General features: G+C 45.0%; 1 protein-coding gene across 1 annotated transcript in view; it reads right to left on the reverse strand.

Annotated features, from left to right (window-relative positions):
- Positions 1-19274, reverse strand: part of PER2 (period circadian regulator 2) — a 199369-nt gene that overhangs the window by 140109 nt on the left and 39986 nt on the right. Inside the window, exons 9-11 of the mRNA XM_030215648.1 lie at positions 17652-17730; positions 9489-9595; positions 8523-8676 (exon numbers count right to left, since the gene is read on the reverse strand). Of these exons, the coding sequence (XP_030071508.1) occupies positions 8523-8676; positions 9489-9595; positions 17652-17730 (340 nt within the window). The remainder of the gene's footprint in view (positions 1-8522; positions 8677-9488; positions 9596-17651; positions 17731-19274) is intronic.

Here is a 19274-nt window from a genome sequence, read left to right on the forward strand (position 1 = left end):
TCAGGCTTCCGATCTGCCCACAGCACAGAAACGGTCCTCCTTACTCTAATAACTAAATTCAAACAGGAAATCACGACTGGAAACAAAATCCTCCTTTTGCAATTTGATTTGTCAAGTGCTTTTGACATGGTAGATCATAACTTTCTTGCTAAACTTTTGGACAAACTTGGAATTGGAGGTAATATTATCAATTGGTTAAGAGACTTCACCACAACCAGGTCTTATCAAGTTAAAGGAACCACAAATATATCATCCCCATGGTCGTCTGAATGCGGAGTACCACAGGGATCTCCTCTCTCCCCAATACTCTTCAATATCATGATGATCCACTTGGCCAGATTATTAGCCAAACATGGCCTTAATCCCTTTATATATGCTGATGATGTCACCATTTTTATTCCCTTTAAATCAGATTTATCCAAAATCTCTGATAAAATCACTACTGGTATGTCCACCTTGATCTCATGGGCCAATGCCTTTAAGATGAAATTAAATAAAGAAAAAACTCGATGCCTAGTCCTCTCGTCTCAATACTCCCCACCTCTCTCGGCCACCCTCAAAACCCCAGATGTAATCATCCTTATCTCCAGTAGTTTAAAGATCCTTGGAGTTACAATAGATAGTCATCTATCCTTCGATAACCACGCTAAGCTGATCACAAAGAAAATGTTTAATATGATGTGGATCCTGAAGCAAGTGAAATCCTATCTTCCACTGAACACTTTCTGGAACTTGGTTCAATCCACAGTCATCACTCAGGTTGATTATTGCAACAGTGTTTTCCTTGGATGTAAATCCCAAGTCCTGAAAAGTCTCCAGACTGCCCAGAACACGGCAGCCAGACTTATATTTGGAAAGTCAAGATTTGAAAGTGCCTCACCCCTTCGAGAAAGGCTTCACTGGCTCCCCATCAAAGAGAGAATATACTTCAAGGTCCATACAATTATCCATAAGATCATATCAGGAGAATCCCCCAGTTATATTAACAACCTGATTGACCTCCCAATTAGAAATAGAATGTCATCGCGAACATACCTCAATCTACACCTCCCAAACTGCAACGGTGTCAAGTACAAAACATACTATGCATCCAGTTTCTCCTTTCTGGGTAGTCAACTTTGGAATGCTCTCCCAAGACCCATCCGAGCTATTAATAACTATTTACCTTTCAGGAAAATGTTAAAGTCCCATTTTTTCAAGCAAGTTTACCCTAATGGACCAGCTTAATTCCACCAGATCACCTACGATACTCCTGCTAAGACGTCGACGCTTACTCTGACCCCAATGTTATTCTCAATCCCTCATCTTCTTCCCTCCATCCTTCCCTCCATTCTCCTTCCCTTTCACCTATCATATCCTTGTCTACCTTCCCTATTCTAGTTCATTACGTTCTTTTCACGTCCTTTGTAATGCCTTTCATAATGTAAGTAGTTATGATCATCACAATTTATAATACTGTTCCCACATTTCCTTTTTTTTTTTTTACTGTATTCTTTACCATGTAAGATGTTTTCTTTTACTGTAAGCCGCACTGGACCTGCTGTATGTGGGAAAGAGCGGGGTACAAATGTAATAAATAAATAAATAAACCGAAGAACTAGAAGCTGAACAGAGATGGGATTACCTCCTACACGGAAATGGTAAGCACTAATTGCACCAAGATGAACCCTTACAGAGTTAGTTTTCAAACCAGACTCAAAGAGGTACAGCTTGTATTCAAGCAGTTTTTGTGCAGGACAAGAGGATCTAGGGCCTTGCCCTCATACCAGATGGCAAACCTCTTCCACTTAAAAGAATAACACCTCTTAGTGGAGTCTTTCCTGGAAGCAAGCAAGATTCTGGAGATACCCATAGACAAATTCAAAGATGCAATCTTTACATTCTCAACATCCAGGCCATGAAGACCAAGGACTGGAGGATGGGATGCAAAAGGGATCCCTAGTTCTGTGTGATGAAGTTGGAAAACATTCCAATCTTCATGGTTCTTCAGAAGACAACCCCAGAAGAAGTGGAAACTAGATCTGCCTCAGCCAATAAAGGGCAACTAGGATCATAGTTCCATGATCTGGCTTGAATTTCTGCAAAGTCCTCTCTATAAGAGGTATTGAAGGATATGCGTACAGCAGACCTGTCCCCTAATGTAGGAGATAGGCATATGACGTTAGTCTGCTGTGTGTTCTGAGCCTGGAACAGAACTGGGGGACTTTGTTGTTGAGAAGAGTGGAAAAAAGATCCACCGAGGGGGTGCCCCATTCTCAGATCTTGCGGGCAACATCCATATTGAAAGACTACTCATGAGGTTGTATTACTCTGCTCAGTGTGTCCTTTCCTGTTATGTACATGGCTTGCAGGACCATCCCATGAAGGGGGGGGGGGGGGGCCCACTGCCACATCCCTATCACTTCCTGACACAAGGGGTAGGAGACCATACCTCCATGCTTGTTCACATAGTACACTGCAACCTGGTGGGGATAATTTGGTTCTATAACCGATCTCTGAAAGCCTTTAGAGCATTCCAAATGGCCCTCAGCTTGAGGAGGTTGATACGGAGATCTGTTTCTTGAGCAGACCATATCCCTTGGGTGTGAAGTCCATCGACATGAATTCCTCATCCCAGGTTGGATGCATCTGTTGTCAGTACCTTCTGAGGAAGTGGAATGGTAGTCCCACTATCAAATTCGACCAAATTGTCCACCAGAGAAGAGAGGGATCCAACTCTGGAGGACTTGGATGACATCCGTTAGATTCCCAGCTGTCTGAGTCCTCTGGGAAGCCAGAGGCCATTGGGGCACTCTCAAATGAAGATGAGTCAGGGGGGTGACATGAACTGTTTGGTGCTTCGGACTTACGAGGCAATTGCTACTAAGGTGTCTGCTCTCACCTGGGGCAGAAAAGCCTGAGTTTGCACTGTATCAAGCAGAGATCCTATGTACCTATATGTGTCCTTGGTGTTAGGTCCAATGCTGATTGGTCCCAGTAAAGGCTATCAGTGTCGAGGATGGTGGAGACTTCCTCGATGCCGGTGTACTCTCAGTGGTAACAGATGTCTGGGCAGCCATCGAGGTCGATGCTTCTGATGCCAATGTTGATAGATCAGCCTTCGAGGAACCAAAAAGTCTCTCCTACTGGACCTGATGTGTCCTCTGTGTCTTCAACTGCATTTTCAAACAGAGAGAACACGAGTTAGGGGGCATGGTTAGGCCAAAGGCACCCGATGCACCAAGTGTGTGGGTCCATCACTGAAATCACCTGATTACTTTGAGTGCACATCTTGAAGCCACTTGGGATTTTCTTCGACATCGAGAAAAGAATAGTAGCCAAATTAAATTCTTCAATTTTGGACTACAAAAAAGGGCAGAGCCCAAATCGAAGTTGATCCTCACGCCTAAGTGGGCCAATCAAGCCACAAGGGAAAGAAAACTTGAAGGGCCGAAAACACTAAGAACTAAAAGGGAAACTAACAAAAAGTGAAATTAAAGACAAAAATGACAGAAATTAGGGTAAACACCCGCACGAGAAGAAAATGCAAAAACAGAGGGAAAAAATCGCTGAGGAGAAACAATGAAAATGTATCCTCCCTGCTCTGCGGTAAAACGAAAATGGAGGGACCCATGCACATGCAGAGGGATGTTGCTAGAATTTTCTTGAAACATATATACGCTGCACCAGGCTCCGTTGGATGATGTCACTCACATGTGAGAATACAACCGGGCCTGCTTGTCCTCAAAGAAACATATGTAAATGCATAGAGTACATAAACACGTTTACATCTTTTTCAAAATAGGTATAAATTTGTGCAAGAAAATGTGACTATTTTATAAAGACTTATAGGTTGCTATGTTGCTTTTATATTTAAAAAAAATCTTAAAAACATATCATCCTCACCCATAAATTCATTTTACATTACAGCTAGATAGGATTTTAGACAGTGCTAGGGAGGAGCCAGCTGTCTTTGTACACATGAGTACATATGACATAGGAAAATGTGGGAGGGAGGAACCCAAATTTAGGCTCCTTAGGTAGAAAGCTGATATCCAGATCCTCCAGGATCCACAAGCAGAAACCAAGAAGCAGGGAGCGCTCCAAAGACTTAATGTGTGGTTGAGATGATGGTGCAGGGATGAGAGATTTAAATTCTAGGAACTGGGCAACATTCTGGAAAAGGGGGAGTCTATTCCAAAAGGATGGGTTCTACCTTAACTGGGATGGAACCAGGCTGCACTAATATTTAAAAAGGAGATAGAGCAGATTTTAAACTAAAATTGGGGGGAAAGCCAACAATAACCCAGGAGCGCATGGTTCAATGTGGAGCATCCTCGGATACCATAAAAACAGGACATTTAGGGAATCGCAACAGAGAGGTTTAAACAATGGTGAAAAGAAAGCCAGGTGTGTTTAAGGGGAGAGCAAAGGATAGAAATTATGCCCATCAACTTCTAAGCAGCTGGTAGATGCAAAGGGAAAAACACAATATGAAAAATGTCTGTATATAAATGCGAGATGCCTAAAAAATAATATGGGAGAGTTAGAGTATATAGCACTAAATGAAGAAGTAAATCTGGTGGAAGGAGGACAATCAATAGGACACTATGTTAATGGGGTACAAATTATATTGTGATGACAGTGTGGATCAAATTGGAGGGGAGGAGGAGTTGCTCTATTTGTTAAAGAGGGAATTGAGTCAAACAAAATAAACATTCTACATGAAACAGATAGCAGAATGGAATCCTTAAGGATTGAAATTCCATTTGTGAAGGGAAGGAATATACTGGTAGGGCTGTACTACCATCCGCCAGGGCAAAACAAGAAATGTTTACAAAAATTAGGAAAGCTGGTAAATTGGGCAAAAGTATAATAATAGGTGATTTCAATTACCCCAATATTGACTGCATTAATGTTACATCAGGGAGCACTAGGGAGGTAAAATTCCTAGACGTAATAAATGACTGCTTCTTGGAGCAACTGGTCCAGGAACCAACAAGAGGGGGAGTTTTTTTAGATCTAGCCCTTAATGGAATGCAGGATATAGTACGAGAGGTAATGTGATGGGTCCATTAGGAAACAGTGATCATAACATGATCAAATCTGAGCTAATATCTGGAAAGTCAGAAAGGAAACCTATTGTAGCAACATTTTATTTTTGAAAAGATGACTGATAAAATAAGGAAAATTATTAAAAAGAAGCTAAAAAGGATCAGCTGAAAGGTTAGGACTTTAAATCAGGCGTGGACATTGTTTAAAAATACCATCTTGGAAGCCCAAACCAGATGTATTCCACATATTTACAAAGGTTGAAAGCAGAGCAAACAACAGCCAGAATTATTAAAATTAGAGCCAAAAGAACATCCTTCAAAGAATAGAAAGAAGACCAGAAGGAAAAACATAAGAAGCAAAATAAGTCCATAGTCTGGATTGATTGCTGCTGCTGGAAGCAGGATACTGGGCTAGATGAACCACTGGTCTGACCCAGTGAGGCTACTCTTATGCACTGGCAAAGCATTGATAAAAAAGGCTAAAAAAGAATATGAAGAGAAACTTGCTACACAGGCAAAAACTAACAACTTTTCAGGTACATCAGAAGCGGAAAGCCTGTGAAGGAATCTGTGGAATTGTTAGATCATGGAGGAGCAAAAGGGGCACTCAGGGAGGACAAAGCCATAGTGGAGAGACTGAATGAATTCTTGCTGAAATGCTCATTCACTTGAGAGGTACAAGGAGAGGTATTGGTATGATTTAACACTTTTCTTTCTGAATGTGAATGGGTTGGTAGACACTGTCCAGGAGAGTTCGCTACGGTTCCTCCCTCTGGGGGGCGCTTTTTAATGTCTATATTCAATCTTTCTTAAAGCTGCTGTGGAAAAAGTGATGGAAACACTGGATCTAAACAGTTGTCCAGATAGTTTTCCATGTGGATTCTGCAGTGTCAACCTGTCTTGAACACTAACCTTTGGTTAACAAATAACAGACTGCTGGTAAATCTGGAAAAAAAAAACCAACAACCTGTTCTCTCGTATGTTTCTCTTACCCAATATAGTTTAAGGGACTAAGGTCCAGATGCACAAAACCTAACAAGCCAGTAACGTGGTTTCTAGCCGGTTTACTGAGCGAGAGAGTAAAATGAGACATGCACAAAGAGGTTCTCTGACCTCTTTTCCTATCACGGCAGCAGCTAACGAAAATGGAATGCAAAGCTATATAATGAGCTGATTACTATACAAATGTGCATAAAAGGTGATGCACAGTCATTTTCTGACCCAATGCACAGAAGTAGTCCCTAGCTTTACAGTGGAAAAGTTAACGGAAGGTCTGGAGCTGTCGATCCCGACAGCTTGTCTGCGTGTATGAGAACCGACTGTAGCAAGAACAGAGCCACTCTTAGCGATGGGCTGCTCTGTGCTTGCTCAGCTGGCTGACCGGCTTCCCCCCATCGCATGCAAATGAGCTAGGTCGCAAAAACAATGAGCTGCTCATTTGCATACTATTCACTTTGGGAATCCATCTGTATTTCCAAATCAGTAATTTTTACCGATTTGAAAATACAAATGGATTATTGGTGGAGATCTTAGTGCATCTGGGCCTAAGTTGGTTTAAAAAGAAAGACCATGTGGAGTCTTGAGTGGGTAGTGGATTCTCAGTTGTCATGTAAAGATCAGGTAAATGTATATCAAGATCATTGGAGGAAGTTGCACTGCTGGTGGCTGACCTATTTCATTATTATTATCACTTCAGTAGTATTATCAATCCTGGTCTACTGCAATGCCCTTTATGTGGGACTCCCAGATGTGTGGTATTCATTGTGGTTTATCCGGAATTTTTTAGTAAGACCAGCGATCAGATTTCAAATGAGGACTCATGTTACTTCTATCTCAAGGAGATACAATGCCTCCTGATTAAGCAGGATTATTGTATACAAGATCTTTGCTGGTCCATTATGCTTTCTATGAGGATAGACCAGAGTATTTAGTCAAATTATTGAAGCCAGCAGACTATCACTATTTTTCTTATGCTGCAAGAGCAGTATGACTAGTTCTGCCCTCCACTGGCCATGCCAAACTCATTGTGATCCATAATTTTGCTATCTCAATGGTTGGATTAGGTACTGGAATGCCCTTTTGGTGGGTATTTGTCTACAAGCTAATTATTTTGGGGGTAAATCTATAACGTGCACCAAAATTTAGGAGCTAAAAATGCACTGTGCTAGCACAAATACTGTAACTGTAAAGCCTAGATTCCTTTATAAAATAGCAGCATAAGGTGTAATGCATGCACTTAAATGCAGCATTTTAGCTCATGACAGTGCTCTATAATTTACTCATGTAAAATTATGACACACCCATGCCCCACCTATGCACCTCCCCTTGTGAACGCCCTCTTGCATTCACAAACTAAGGGCTGGATTCAGTAAATGGCACTTAAGAGTGATTCTATAAAGGACGTACGCCCTATATAGAACCACACTCAGCACCTAAATTTAGGTACTAGTCTTATGCCTGCTGAAACCTGGAGTAAATGCTGGTTCCCAAGTTAGGTGCGCTGAGGCCGTATTCTATAACTCCATGTGCAACTTTCTGGAATGCCCTGACTCTCCCATGGCCACATCCCCTTTTAAGTTACGCACCATGCCTTATAGAATAGCGTACAAGTCAAATGCACATACAAATTTTAATAAGTGCCAAGTAACATCAATAATTGGTTATCATTCAATTATTGATGTTAATTGGCTTGTTAATTTCCACATGAACCTTGGGCATACACAGATTTAGGCACGCAATTCTGGGTGTCATATATAGAATCTGAGGGTATGCAACTTGCATACTCACATTATAAAATACTACTGAGTACACATGTGAATGTTGCATTCACATGCACAAGTGCTAGACTTCTATAATCTTAGAATGCAAACAGCACTTACATTTAGGTGCTAAGGTTACAGAATAAGCAGGCATGTGTTTAATAAACTGAAAGCCTTTTCATTAATTCATGTTTTTGGCTTAGACCTGGGTTATAAACCCTCTGTAACTGAGATTTAGTGGTTAAACAGTTAACCATGATAGTTCCTGATAGGCTGAATAATTGAGGTCTGCTGCTTGGAAAGTTGTTATGGAGGAGTGTCATATGTTTTTTTTGTATTTCTCACTGATGTGTTTGTAAATGAATTTTTTGTTGTTGCTGTTTTCACATTTTATTACATGCACAATTTAATTGGAAACTTTCTAGTGCATTTGTATAGAATGGAATATAAATATTAATAAATGAAAAGAGAAATGCATTCAGTGGCGATAGTACACAAGCAAACTCATGTGTATTCATTAGGGATGTCCTGAAAGCAAACCTATTTGTGGCCCACAAGGATTGTCGGCGAATATTACTGCAACAGACAGTTAAAAACTTATCAAACAAAAGTTAGAGGGTTTCTTCACATAAGATTTGTTTTCAAAACATTCAACAATGGTAATATGCAAAAAGAAGAGACTCAAATATTCACAACTAAGAGTGGCGGATCCTACTAACTAGGAACTTACGTTCTGACTTTGTGCCGGCCAATTATAAATGAAACCTTCCTGCTCCATGGATTGATAAAACTAGACCAACTGCTGTCTATTATAACATAATCTCCATTTCTGGTACAAAATCGAATTGGTGAGTAGTCAAATGGTTGTCCACCATGCTGAAGAACTAGAAGAAAATAAAAATGTTGTACAGTTTCGGATAAATTAAAATTAATTGAATAACTACTGAAAAGTGTAAACACAAGAGCATTACATTTTGCTTTATTTTACATTCTTCTGTATTTTTATGCTACAAACTGTTAAGACAATGTTTTGATTTATATGTAAATTTCTGGGAAAAGAAAACACACTCTTAGACATGTCTACTGCTATGAATTAGGTAGCTGCTAAGCAGATCAAAAGAATCTCCATGGAGGCCTCTTAACAAAACATGAATAAAGCATGAACTGAGGAAAAAGACTTAATATATAAAGAAAACAAACAAACAAAAAACCCCAAACTAGAATCTATGTTCAGCTGTTTCTTAAAGGATGGGCACTGGCCACATATATTTTGAACAGAAAAGCAGCAAGGCAGCAATGCTGGCTCACCAGCCCTCTTCCCAGAGTAGTGTGTGACCAGACCATTTCACAGCTGCCAAGCTGCACCTGGCAGAGTTAAAGAGCCTGTCATCAACAAAATACAATGTACATTTGTTTTTTTCCTAACAAACCAAGGGCCCTGTTTACATGCGCTAAAAATTAGCACACGCTAACACTAGACATACCCATATGCCCTTATGGGTGTCTCTAGCATTAGTGCATGCTAAAAATGCTAGCACACCTTAGTAAACAGAGCCTCAAGTAATTAAAAAAAAAAAAACCCAAAACCCAGGCACCACTACCTAGACAAATGATTCAATTTAGGTAAATTCAATACAGAAACATTATTTACAACTATCTAGCATAACAACAAGCATCCATATGCAAAGCTACATACTTTTCTTGTGGATGGCTAGCATTAAGGGTCTGTCACTTGGATGAAGATGAACCAATACAGATGCTCCAATTAAATCCTGAGGTAAATATCCTAAAAGGGGTACAGCTCTGAAAGACACAAAGCGCTACACATAATACATCTTTCCCAACTTTAAGAAAAGCCATTTTAAAACAGAATTTGTTGCGGTGTCTTAACACACAGTGTGCGGCTAGTCAATATGCTTAAGACAATAAGGACTTAATTTTCAGGGGAACTGTCTAGATTGCAGTTCCAACATCTTTTTTTAGACTCCAGAGCAGTAGAGCTGTTGTACTCCAAGTAAACCACAGAAAAGGAGGAAAGGAAAGGAAGGGATGGGAAGGGGTGAGCCTAGAGCAGAGCAGAGCAGAAAACAGTCCTCCTAATCCAGCCCCTCTCTATTGTAGCTCTTGCTCTCTCTCCCCCCTCTCTTCCATTTCCTTTGTGTCTACAAATTAAGCCCTGGCCTACTGTAAACATAACATCTTCAGGTGCAGCACTCATCAGGACTGTGAAGATGAGAAAGAACTTCTGAATTGCTCATAGTAACTTTTCATAACAGCACTATCATAATTACTTTAAAAAAGGCACAATTTGACTTGAGGTAAAACAGAGGCATAAAGGGGTATGTCTACTAAAGGGTGCTAGGAAATGGGCTTAGCATGTGCTAATTTAGAACTTTTCCATGCACTAAGCCCATTTCCAGCTTGTACACGAAATAGGGCATTTTCAGTATTTCTTTTTCAGTCGAGAACTAATGTTCGCATTAGCGAATGTAACCTGAAAAAAAATTGATGCAAGAGTACCTACTACCTTCTGTTTAGGAGGTGGTATGGGCTCCTATGTTATGGATACAATAACCAGTTAACATTTACAATGTCAGTGTGCTAGCTGAATAGAGTGTCCACACCCATTCTCTTCCCAACATGCCCCATCCAAAAAAATAAATGCAAAAATATAAATAACGCATACTTAGTGCATAAAAAGGTTAATTACCGCAAAACGCTTTTTAACATGCTTTGCAGTAAGCATTTTCAAGTGCGCTAAGCATGCATTATGGCTTAAAGTCCTTTAGTAGACATACCCCAAAGCATTAACTTGAGTTACAAAGCCATGCTACCGATTCTTGGTGTGGCAAATGAGCTGAAGCCCATTCAATTCCTATGGGCATTCTCTCATTTGCTTCTTTGTAAAAGAAGCCCAGCACCTCTAAGAAAGGCTCAATTACCTCCTCCTACATTCTTAAGAAGTATTTCAAGTACACTAGATTTTTAGTAGACTTGGGAATACCTCTTCTGCCTAGAATAAATTATGAACTACATAGGACCTTTTCCACATTTATTAAACTTCAGTCCTGATACAAATTTATTGCAATTGTGACACAATCGCAGTAAAGCGAATGCTACATACCTGTAGAAGGTATTCTCCGAGGACAGCAGGCTGATTGTTCTCACTGATGGGTGACGTCCATGGCAGCCCCCTCCAATCGGAAACTTCACTAGCAAAGGCCTTTGCTAGCCCTCGTGCGCCCATGCGCGACCGTCTTCCCGCCCGAACCGGCTCGTGTTCGTCAGTCCCATATGTAGCAAGACAAAGACAAGGGAAGACACAACTCCAAAGGGGAGGCGGGCGGGTATGTGAGAACAATCAGCCTGCTGTCCTCGGAGAATACCTTCTACAGGTATGTAGCATTCGCTTTCTCCGAGGACAAGCAGACTGCTTGTTCTCACTGATGGGGTATCCCTGGCCCCCAGGCTCACTCAAAACAACAAACATGGTCAATTGGGCCTCACAACGGCGAGGACATAACTGAGATTGACCTAACAATTTATCCAACTAACTGAGAGTGTAGCCTGGAACAGAATAAACATGGGCCTAGGGGGGTGGAGTTGGATTCTAAACCCCGAACAGATTCTGAAGCACTGACTGCCCGAACCAACTGTCGCGTCGGGTATCCTGCTGCAGGCAGTAATGAGATGTGAATGTGTGGACAGATGACCACGTCGCAGCCTTGCAAATCTCTTCAATAGTGGCTGACTTCAAGTGGGCCACTGACGCTGCCATGGCTCTAACACTATGAGCCGTGACATGACCCTCAAGAGCCAGCCCAGCCTGGGCATAAGTGAAGGAAATGCAATCTGCTAGCCAATTTGAAATGGTGCGTTTCCCCACAGCCACTCCCCTCCTGTTGGGATCAAAAGAAACAAACAATTGGGCGGACTGTCTGTTGGGCTGTGTCCGCTCCAGATAGAAAGCCAATGCTCTTTTGCAGTCCAATGTGTGCAGCTGACTTCAGCAGGGCAGGAATGTGGACGGGGAAAGAATGTTGGCAAGACAATTGACTGGTTCAGATGGAACTCCGACACTACCTTCGGCAAGAACTTAGGGTGAGTGCTGAGGACTACTCTATTATAATGAAATCTGGTGTAAGGGGCCTGGGCTACCAGGGCCTGAAGCTCACTGACTCTACGAGCTGAAGTAACTGCCACCAAGAAAATGACCTTCCAGGTCAAGTACTTCAGATGGCAGGAGTTCAGTGGCTCAAAAGGAGGTTTCATCAGCTGGGTGAGAACGACACTGAGATCCCATGACACTGTAGGAGGTTTGACGGGGGGGCTTTGACAAAAGCAAACCTCTCATGAAGCGAACAACTAAAGGCTGTTCTGAGATCGGCTTACCTTCCACACGGTAATGGTATGCACTGATTGCGCTAAGGTGAACCCTTACAGAGTTGGTCTTGAGACCAGACTCAGACAGATGCAGAAGGTATTCAAGCAGGGTCTGTGTAGGACAGGAGCGAGGATCTAAGGCCTTGCTGTCACACCAGACGGCAAACCTCCTCCATAAAAAGATGTAACTCCTCTTAGTGGAATCTTTTCTGGAAGCAAGCAAGACACGGGAGACACCCTCCGAGAGACCCAAAGAGGCAAAGTCTACGCTCTCAACATCCAGGCCGTGAGAGCCAGGGACCGGAGGTTGGGATGCAGAAGCGCCCCTTCGTTCTGGGTGATGAGGGTCGGAAAACACTCCAATCTCCACGGTTCTTCGGAGGACAACTCCAGAAGAAGAGGGAACCAGATCTGACGCGGCCAAAAAGGAGCAATCAGAATCATGGTGCCTCGGTCTTGCTCGAGTTTCAACAAAGTCTTTCCGACCAGAGGTATGGGAGGATAAGCATACAGCAGACCTTCCCCCCAATCCAGGAGGAAGGCATCGGATGCCAGTTGGCCGTGGGCCTGAAGTCTGGAACAGAACTGAGGGATCTTGTGGTTGGCTCGAGATGCAAAAAGATCTACCAAGGGGGTGCCCCACACCTGGAAGATCCAGCGCACTACTCTGGAGTTGAGCGACCACTCGTGAGGTTGCATAATCCTGCTCAACCTGTCGGCCAGACTGTTGTTTACGCCTGCCAGATATATGGCTTGGAGCAACATGCCGTAACGGCGAGCCCACAGCCACATGCTGACGGCTTCCTGACACAGGGGGCGAGATCCGGTGCCCCCCTGCTTGTTGATGTAATACATGGCAACATGGTTGTCTGTCTGAATTTGGATAATTTGGTGGGACAGCCGATCTCTGAAAGCCTTCAGAGCGTTCCAGACCGCTCGTAACTCCAGGAGATTGATCTGCAGATCGCGTTCCTGGGAGGACCAGCTTCCCTGGGTGTGAAGCCCATCGACATGAGCTCCCCACCCCAGGAGAGACGCATCCGTAGTCAGCACCTTTTGTGGCTGAGGAATTTGAGAAGGGCGTCCCAGAGTCAAATTGGACCAAATCGTCCACCAGTACAAAGATTTGAGAAAACTCGTGGACAGGTGGATCACGTCCTCTAGATCCCCAGCAGCCTGAAACCACTGGGAAGCTAGGGTCCATTGAGCAGATCGCATGTGAAGACGAGCCATGGGAGTCACATGAACTGTGGAAGCCATGTGGCCAAGCAATCTCAACATCTGCCGAGCTGTGATCTGCTGGGAAGCTCGTACCCGGGAGACGAGGGACAGCAGATTGTTGGCCCTTGTCTCCGGAAGATAGGCACGAGCCGTCCGAGAATCCAGCAGAGCTCCTATGAATTTGAGTCTCTGTACTGGGAGAAGATGGGACTTTGGGTAATTTATCACAAACACCAGTAGCTCCAGGAGTCGAATAGTCATCTGCATGGACTGTAGAGCTCCTGCCTCGGAATTGTTCTTCACCAACCAATCGTCGCGATAAGGGAACACGTGCACTCCCAGCCTGCGAAGCGCTGCTGCTACTACAGCCAGGCACTTCGTGAACACTCTGGGCGCAGAGGCGAGCCCAAAGGGTAGCACACAGTACTGGAAGTGACGTGTGCCCAGACGAAATCACAGATACTGCCTGTGAGCTGGCAATATCGGGATGTGCGTGTAGGCGTCCTTCAAGTCCAGAGAGCATAGCCAATCTTGTTCCTGAATCATGGGAAGAAGGGTGCCAAGGGAAAGCATCCTGAACTTTTCCTTGACCAGATATTTGTTCAGGGCCCTTAGGTCTAGGATGGGACGCATCCCCCCTGTTTTCTTTTCCACAAGGAAGTACCTGGAATAGAATCCCAGCCCTTCTTGCCCGGATGGCACGGGCTCGACCGCATTGGCGCTGAGAAGGGTGGAGAGTTCCTCTGCAAGTACCTGCTTGTGCTGGAAGCTGTAGGACTGAGCTCCCGGTGGGCAATTTGGAGGCTTTGAGGCCAAATTGAGGGTGTACCCTTGCCGGACTATTTGAAGAACCCAACGGTCGGAGGTTATAAGAGGCCATCTTTGGTGAAAAACACCTCCCCCCGACCGGCAGATTGCCCAGCACGGACACGTTGATGTCGGCTATGCTCTGCTGGAGCCAGTCAAAAGCTTGTCCCCTGCTTTTGCTGGGGAGCCGTGGGGCCTTGCTGAGGCACACGCTGCTGACGAGAGCGCGCGCGCTGGGGCTTAGCCTGGGCCACAGGCTGGCGAGAGGGAGGATTGTACCTACGCTTACCAGAAGAGTAGGGAGCAGCCCTCCGTCCCCATAAAAACGTCTACCTGATGAGGTAGATGCTGAAGGCTGCCGGCGGGAGAATTTGTCGAAAGCGTTATCCAGCTGGTGGAGCTGTTCTACCACCTGTTCGACCTTTTCTCCAAAAATGTTGTCCGCTTGGCAAGGGGAGTCCGCAATCCGCTGCTGGATCCTATTCTCCAGGTCGGAGGCACGCAGCCATGAGAGTCTGCGCATCACCACACCTTGAGCAGCGGCCCTGGACGCAACATCAAAGGTATCATATACCCCTCTGGCCAGGAATTTTCTGCACGCCTTCAGCTGCCTGACCACCTCCTGAAACGGCTTGGCTTGCTCAGAAGGGAGCTTGTCCACCAAGCCCACCAACTGTCGCACATTGTTCCGCATATGGATGCTTGTGTAGAGCTGGTAGGACTGAATCTTGGCCACGAGCATAGAGGAATGATAGGCCTTCCTCCCAAAGGAGTCTAAGGTTCTGGAGTCTCTGCCCGGGGGCGCCGAAGCATGCTCTCTAGAACTCAGCCTTCTTTAGGGCCAGATCCACCACACCAGAATCATGAGGCAACTGAGTGCGCATCAGCTCTGGGTCCCCATGGATCCGATACTGGGATTCGATCTTCTTGGGAATGTGGGGATTAGTTAGTGGCTTGGTCCAGTTCGCCAGCAATGTCTTTTTTAGGACATGATGCATGGGTACTGTGGACGCTTCCTTAGGTGGAGAAGGATAGTCCAAGAGCTCAAACATCTCAGCCCTGGGCTCATCCTCCACGACCACCGGGAAGGGGATGGCCATAGACATCTCCCGGACAAAGGCCACGAAAGACAGACTCTCGGGAGGAGAAAGCTGCCTTTCAGGGGAGGGAGTAGGATCAGAAGGAAGGCCATCAGACTCCTCGTCAGAGAAATATCGGATGTCCTCCTCCTCCTCTCACGAGGCCTCACCATCGGTATCAGACACAAGTTCACGGACCTGCGTCTGAAGCCATGCCCGACTCGACTCCGTGGGAACACGGCCATGGTCGGAGCGTCGAGAGGTGAACTCCCTCACCAGCACCGGCGAAGCTCCCTCCGCCGTCGTCGGGGAGTCAGCCTGGGAGGCGGCCGTAGCCCGGAGACCTCACCTCAGGGCCAGCCGTCGCCTCACCCGATGGTACCGGAGGCGCAAGCACCCCCGGTACTGGAGGAGAAGGGCGCAACAGCTCTCCCAGAATCTCTGGAAGAACGGCCCGGAGACTCTCGTGCAGAGCGGCTGTGGAGAAAGACTGAGAAGCCGATGCAGGCGTCGAGGTCAGAGTCTGTTCAGGGCGTGGAGGCAGTTCCGGGCTGTCCAAGGGGGAGCGCATCGACACCTCCTGAATAGAGGGTGAGCGGTCCTCCCGGTGCCAATGCCTACTGGGTGCCGACTCCCTTGGCGACCCAGAGCTCTCGGTACCGAGACGGGAAGGAAACCAGTGTCGATGCTTCTTTGACTTCTTCAAGCGACGCATGTCACCGGAGCTTCCCGGTACCGACGAGGAGGATGTAGAATCCAACCGTTGCTTCCTCGGGGCCGAGGCCGGTCGATCTCGGGGGGGGGGGGGCTGTACCGCAGGAGCCCTCAGGGCAGGAGGAGACCCACCTGAAGGCTCACCGCCACCAGCAGGGGAATGGACAGCCCTCACCTGCACTCCAGACGAAGCACCACCGTCCAACGACATCAGTAATAGCGAAGGTCCCGGTACCACCGACGTCGACGCAGCCTTTCGATGTCTCGGTACCGACGATGCAGGAGGTAGAAGCCTCGATGCAGTCGATGCCGATGCACTCTGCGAGTCCCGTGCTGTTGTCGTTGAAGAGCCCGAGAACAACGCGTTCCACTGGGCCAATCTCGCTACCTGAGTCCTCTTTTTCAAAAGAGCACAAAGACTGCAGGCCTGCGGGCGGTGCCCAGCCCCCAGACACTGAAGACACGAAGCGTGCCTATCAGTGAGCGAGATTACCCGGGCGCACTGGGTGCACTTCTTGAAGCCGCTGGAAGACTTCGATGACATGGGCAGAAAAATCACGCTGGCGAAATCAAAATTCGCGATGACGAAAGGCACCAAAAAGAAGGGAGAAAAAAACTCGTACCGAGGCCAAATAGGCCGGTCCCGAAAGCGAAAGGAAACTTACACGGGGAAAAAGCTGGAAACACGGGAAAGAGGTAAAGACTGGATTGGTCTTTTTTTTTTTTTTTTTTTTTAAAGCAAAAATCGCGAAGACGCGCGAGGTCAACTAGAGGGGCACGAAACGGCGGCAAAACACGACCGTCCCGAGCGCGGATAAAAGAAAACTGACGAACACAAGCCGGTTCGGGCGGGAAGACGGTCTCGCATGCGCGGTGCGCATGGGCGCGCGAGGGCTAGCAAAGGCCTTTGCTAGTGAAGTTTCCGATTGGAGGGGGCTGCCGTGGACGTCACCCATCAGTGAGAACAAGCAGCCTGCTTGTCCTCGGAGAATCCAGAGTTACAATAGCAAAGTATCAACATACAATAATGTTGGAGAGCGAGAGTCAGCACAAATGCACAGTGAAGAGAATGTTTAACTGAGGCCCACATCCATAACAATCTGGTAGGAATACCTCTGAACAATAACAAGTGGAGAAAGCCAACCACAATGTCCAGGATAACTAAAGTTTATTTTTCAACCAAAACATTTCTGCCAGAGTCTGTTTCAAGAATAAACTTTGGTCATCCTGGACATTGTGGCTGGCTTTCTCCACTTTTTATTGCTTACGAGTCTTGTGTGGATACTTGCCTTTTGGTGTTAGGAATATCTATGAAACAGTATTGTAGTCATTGTAACAGGTGGAAGTGTACACTCGCTGAAACACAGGCTGTGTCGGGTCTTTGAATAAATTTGGTTCCTCTGAATTCCAGTTCCATCTTGTTTCATCTGAGGCCCTCTACACTAGTACCGCTCCACATTTCATGGTAAACCATAATTCAAAAATTATATGGCCTGAAAACAGGAGTTCATAAGAGGATATGCCACCAAATTACCCTAAACTGGAAGTGCAATACTAGAAATGCAATGTACAATATATGTATGAAAGCTGTGTGAGAAGTCCCCCATCCCCAAACTCCTCCTCCTCCTCTTTCCCTTAAAACAAGAGTCATTTACCTTTCATCTATATCCTGAAACAAACAATTTGGTGTGTGAGTAGTTGTAAAAATTCTCTTATCAGGAGGAATTCTAGGTGCTGGAAGTAAAAGAAAAAGTTGTTAGCAATATCTGCGCACTGATCATCATGTTCTAAACCATGGTTTCTAGATTCTCTGTTGATTATAATACCTTAAAATGGCCCATCATAAAACACATGCACCTTCAAACTCTGGTTCAACAAAAGACATCATAATTAAGAAAAAAATCTAGCTCTCCCCAGGACTGACATAACAAATGAATTTTTCATGAAACAAATGGCACATCTCAAGAACCTGCCTTTAGCTGAATGACTTATAGTTATCTTTTTTAGCTTATATATTGCTTGGCTTTAAACATTTTATATATGTATTTGTTTTTGTCAGGACATTTTTTATTCTAGTTATTTATTGACCCTGACTAAAAGACTTTTCATTTTTATTTGCATGTTCTATATTAGGCACAATCGGGGCAATTATATAACCTAAGTGACCCTGTCTACACACTCGTTACGCATGTGACATATATGTGTATGTGCGCACATGTGTGTATAAATACAAAAATTACACCTAAGTGCTGTTCAGTGAATACCCACTTAACTAGGGTAGCCTGCATATGCAAGGAACAGTGTGCACAGGACTGGAACATAGGCAAGACACAGGTGAGACTCCTATTTACATGTGTACCTCACAGAATACTGCAAGTTAAGTGGGTACCTGTGCATATAGGCGCTCGTATTAAGTGCAGTCACACTAATGTTAGTCACACTGATATCAGGTTATACTAGTATTCTATAATGGAACCTAGGTGCCTAGAATCATTATAGAATAGGCTCCTACCATGTGCCCTTGGGGCGCCTAAATGGAGGTACTCATTTATACAATTACCCCCAATGATATGTCTGTAGTCCCTTATCCAAGCTTAAATGCTAACTAGGAGGTTCACTGGTTCAGAGGCAACCCATAAGACACACATGTGGACTCTTTGCCAGGAGAAGGGATTCTCCACTTCAAAACCCAAGGTGTACTATCTCAGTCAAAGGAAGCACTGGTCCAGTAATAGCATTCCAAAAATAAAATACAAACAAGCAAATTGGTAGTAGTTTTAACACAGCTGCACTCTCTTTAAATATACAAATGCAGAAGAAGAGTTCTAAGAGAAGATGATATGTCTTGGGGTAAGTGAAGATTATTTTGCTCTGTGCTTTGGTGATTTACAGACTGGGATAACCTGCAAACCAGGGGATGCAATATCCTCTCACACTGAGGATGTCTCTCCAGGGGCTTCTGCTCAGGAGGGAAGGGTTAGGACAGCTGTTGTAGTTGGTGATTCGATCATTAGGCATGTAGATAGCTAGTGGACATGAGGATCGCTTGGGTCACTTACGTGCCCTAACTGGTGGACATGAAAATTACTTGGGTCACTTGCTTGCTTGGTGTGAAGGTGGCGGACCTCGCACGTCACCTAAATAGGATTTTAGATAGTGATGGAGAGGGCACATATGGGTACCAATGACATACGAAAATGTGGAAGGGAGCAATGTGCCCCCCCCCCCCAATTAACCCCCAATATTCAGTGCTGGTGCCTGGTCATGGTCTGGCACTG

This window comes from Microcaecilia unicolor, chromosome 10, assembly GCF_901765095.1.
Source record: "Microcaecilia unicolor chromosome 10, aMicUni1.1, whole genome shotgun sequence".
NCBI lineage: Eukaryota > Metazoa > Chordata > Amphibia > Gymnophiona > Siphonopidae > Microcaecilia > Microcaecilia unicolor.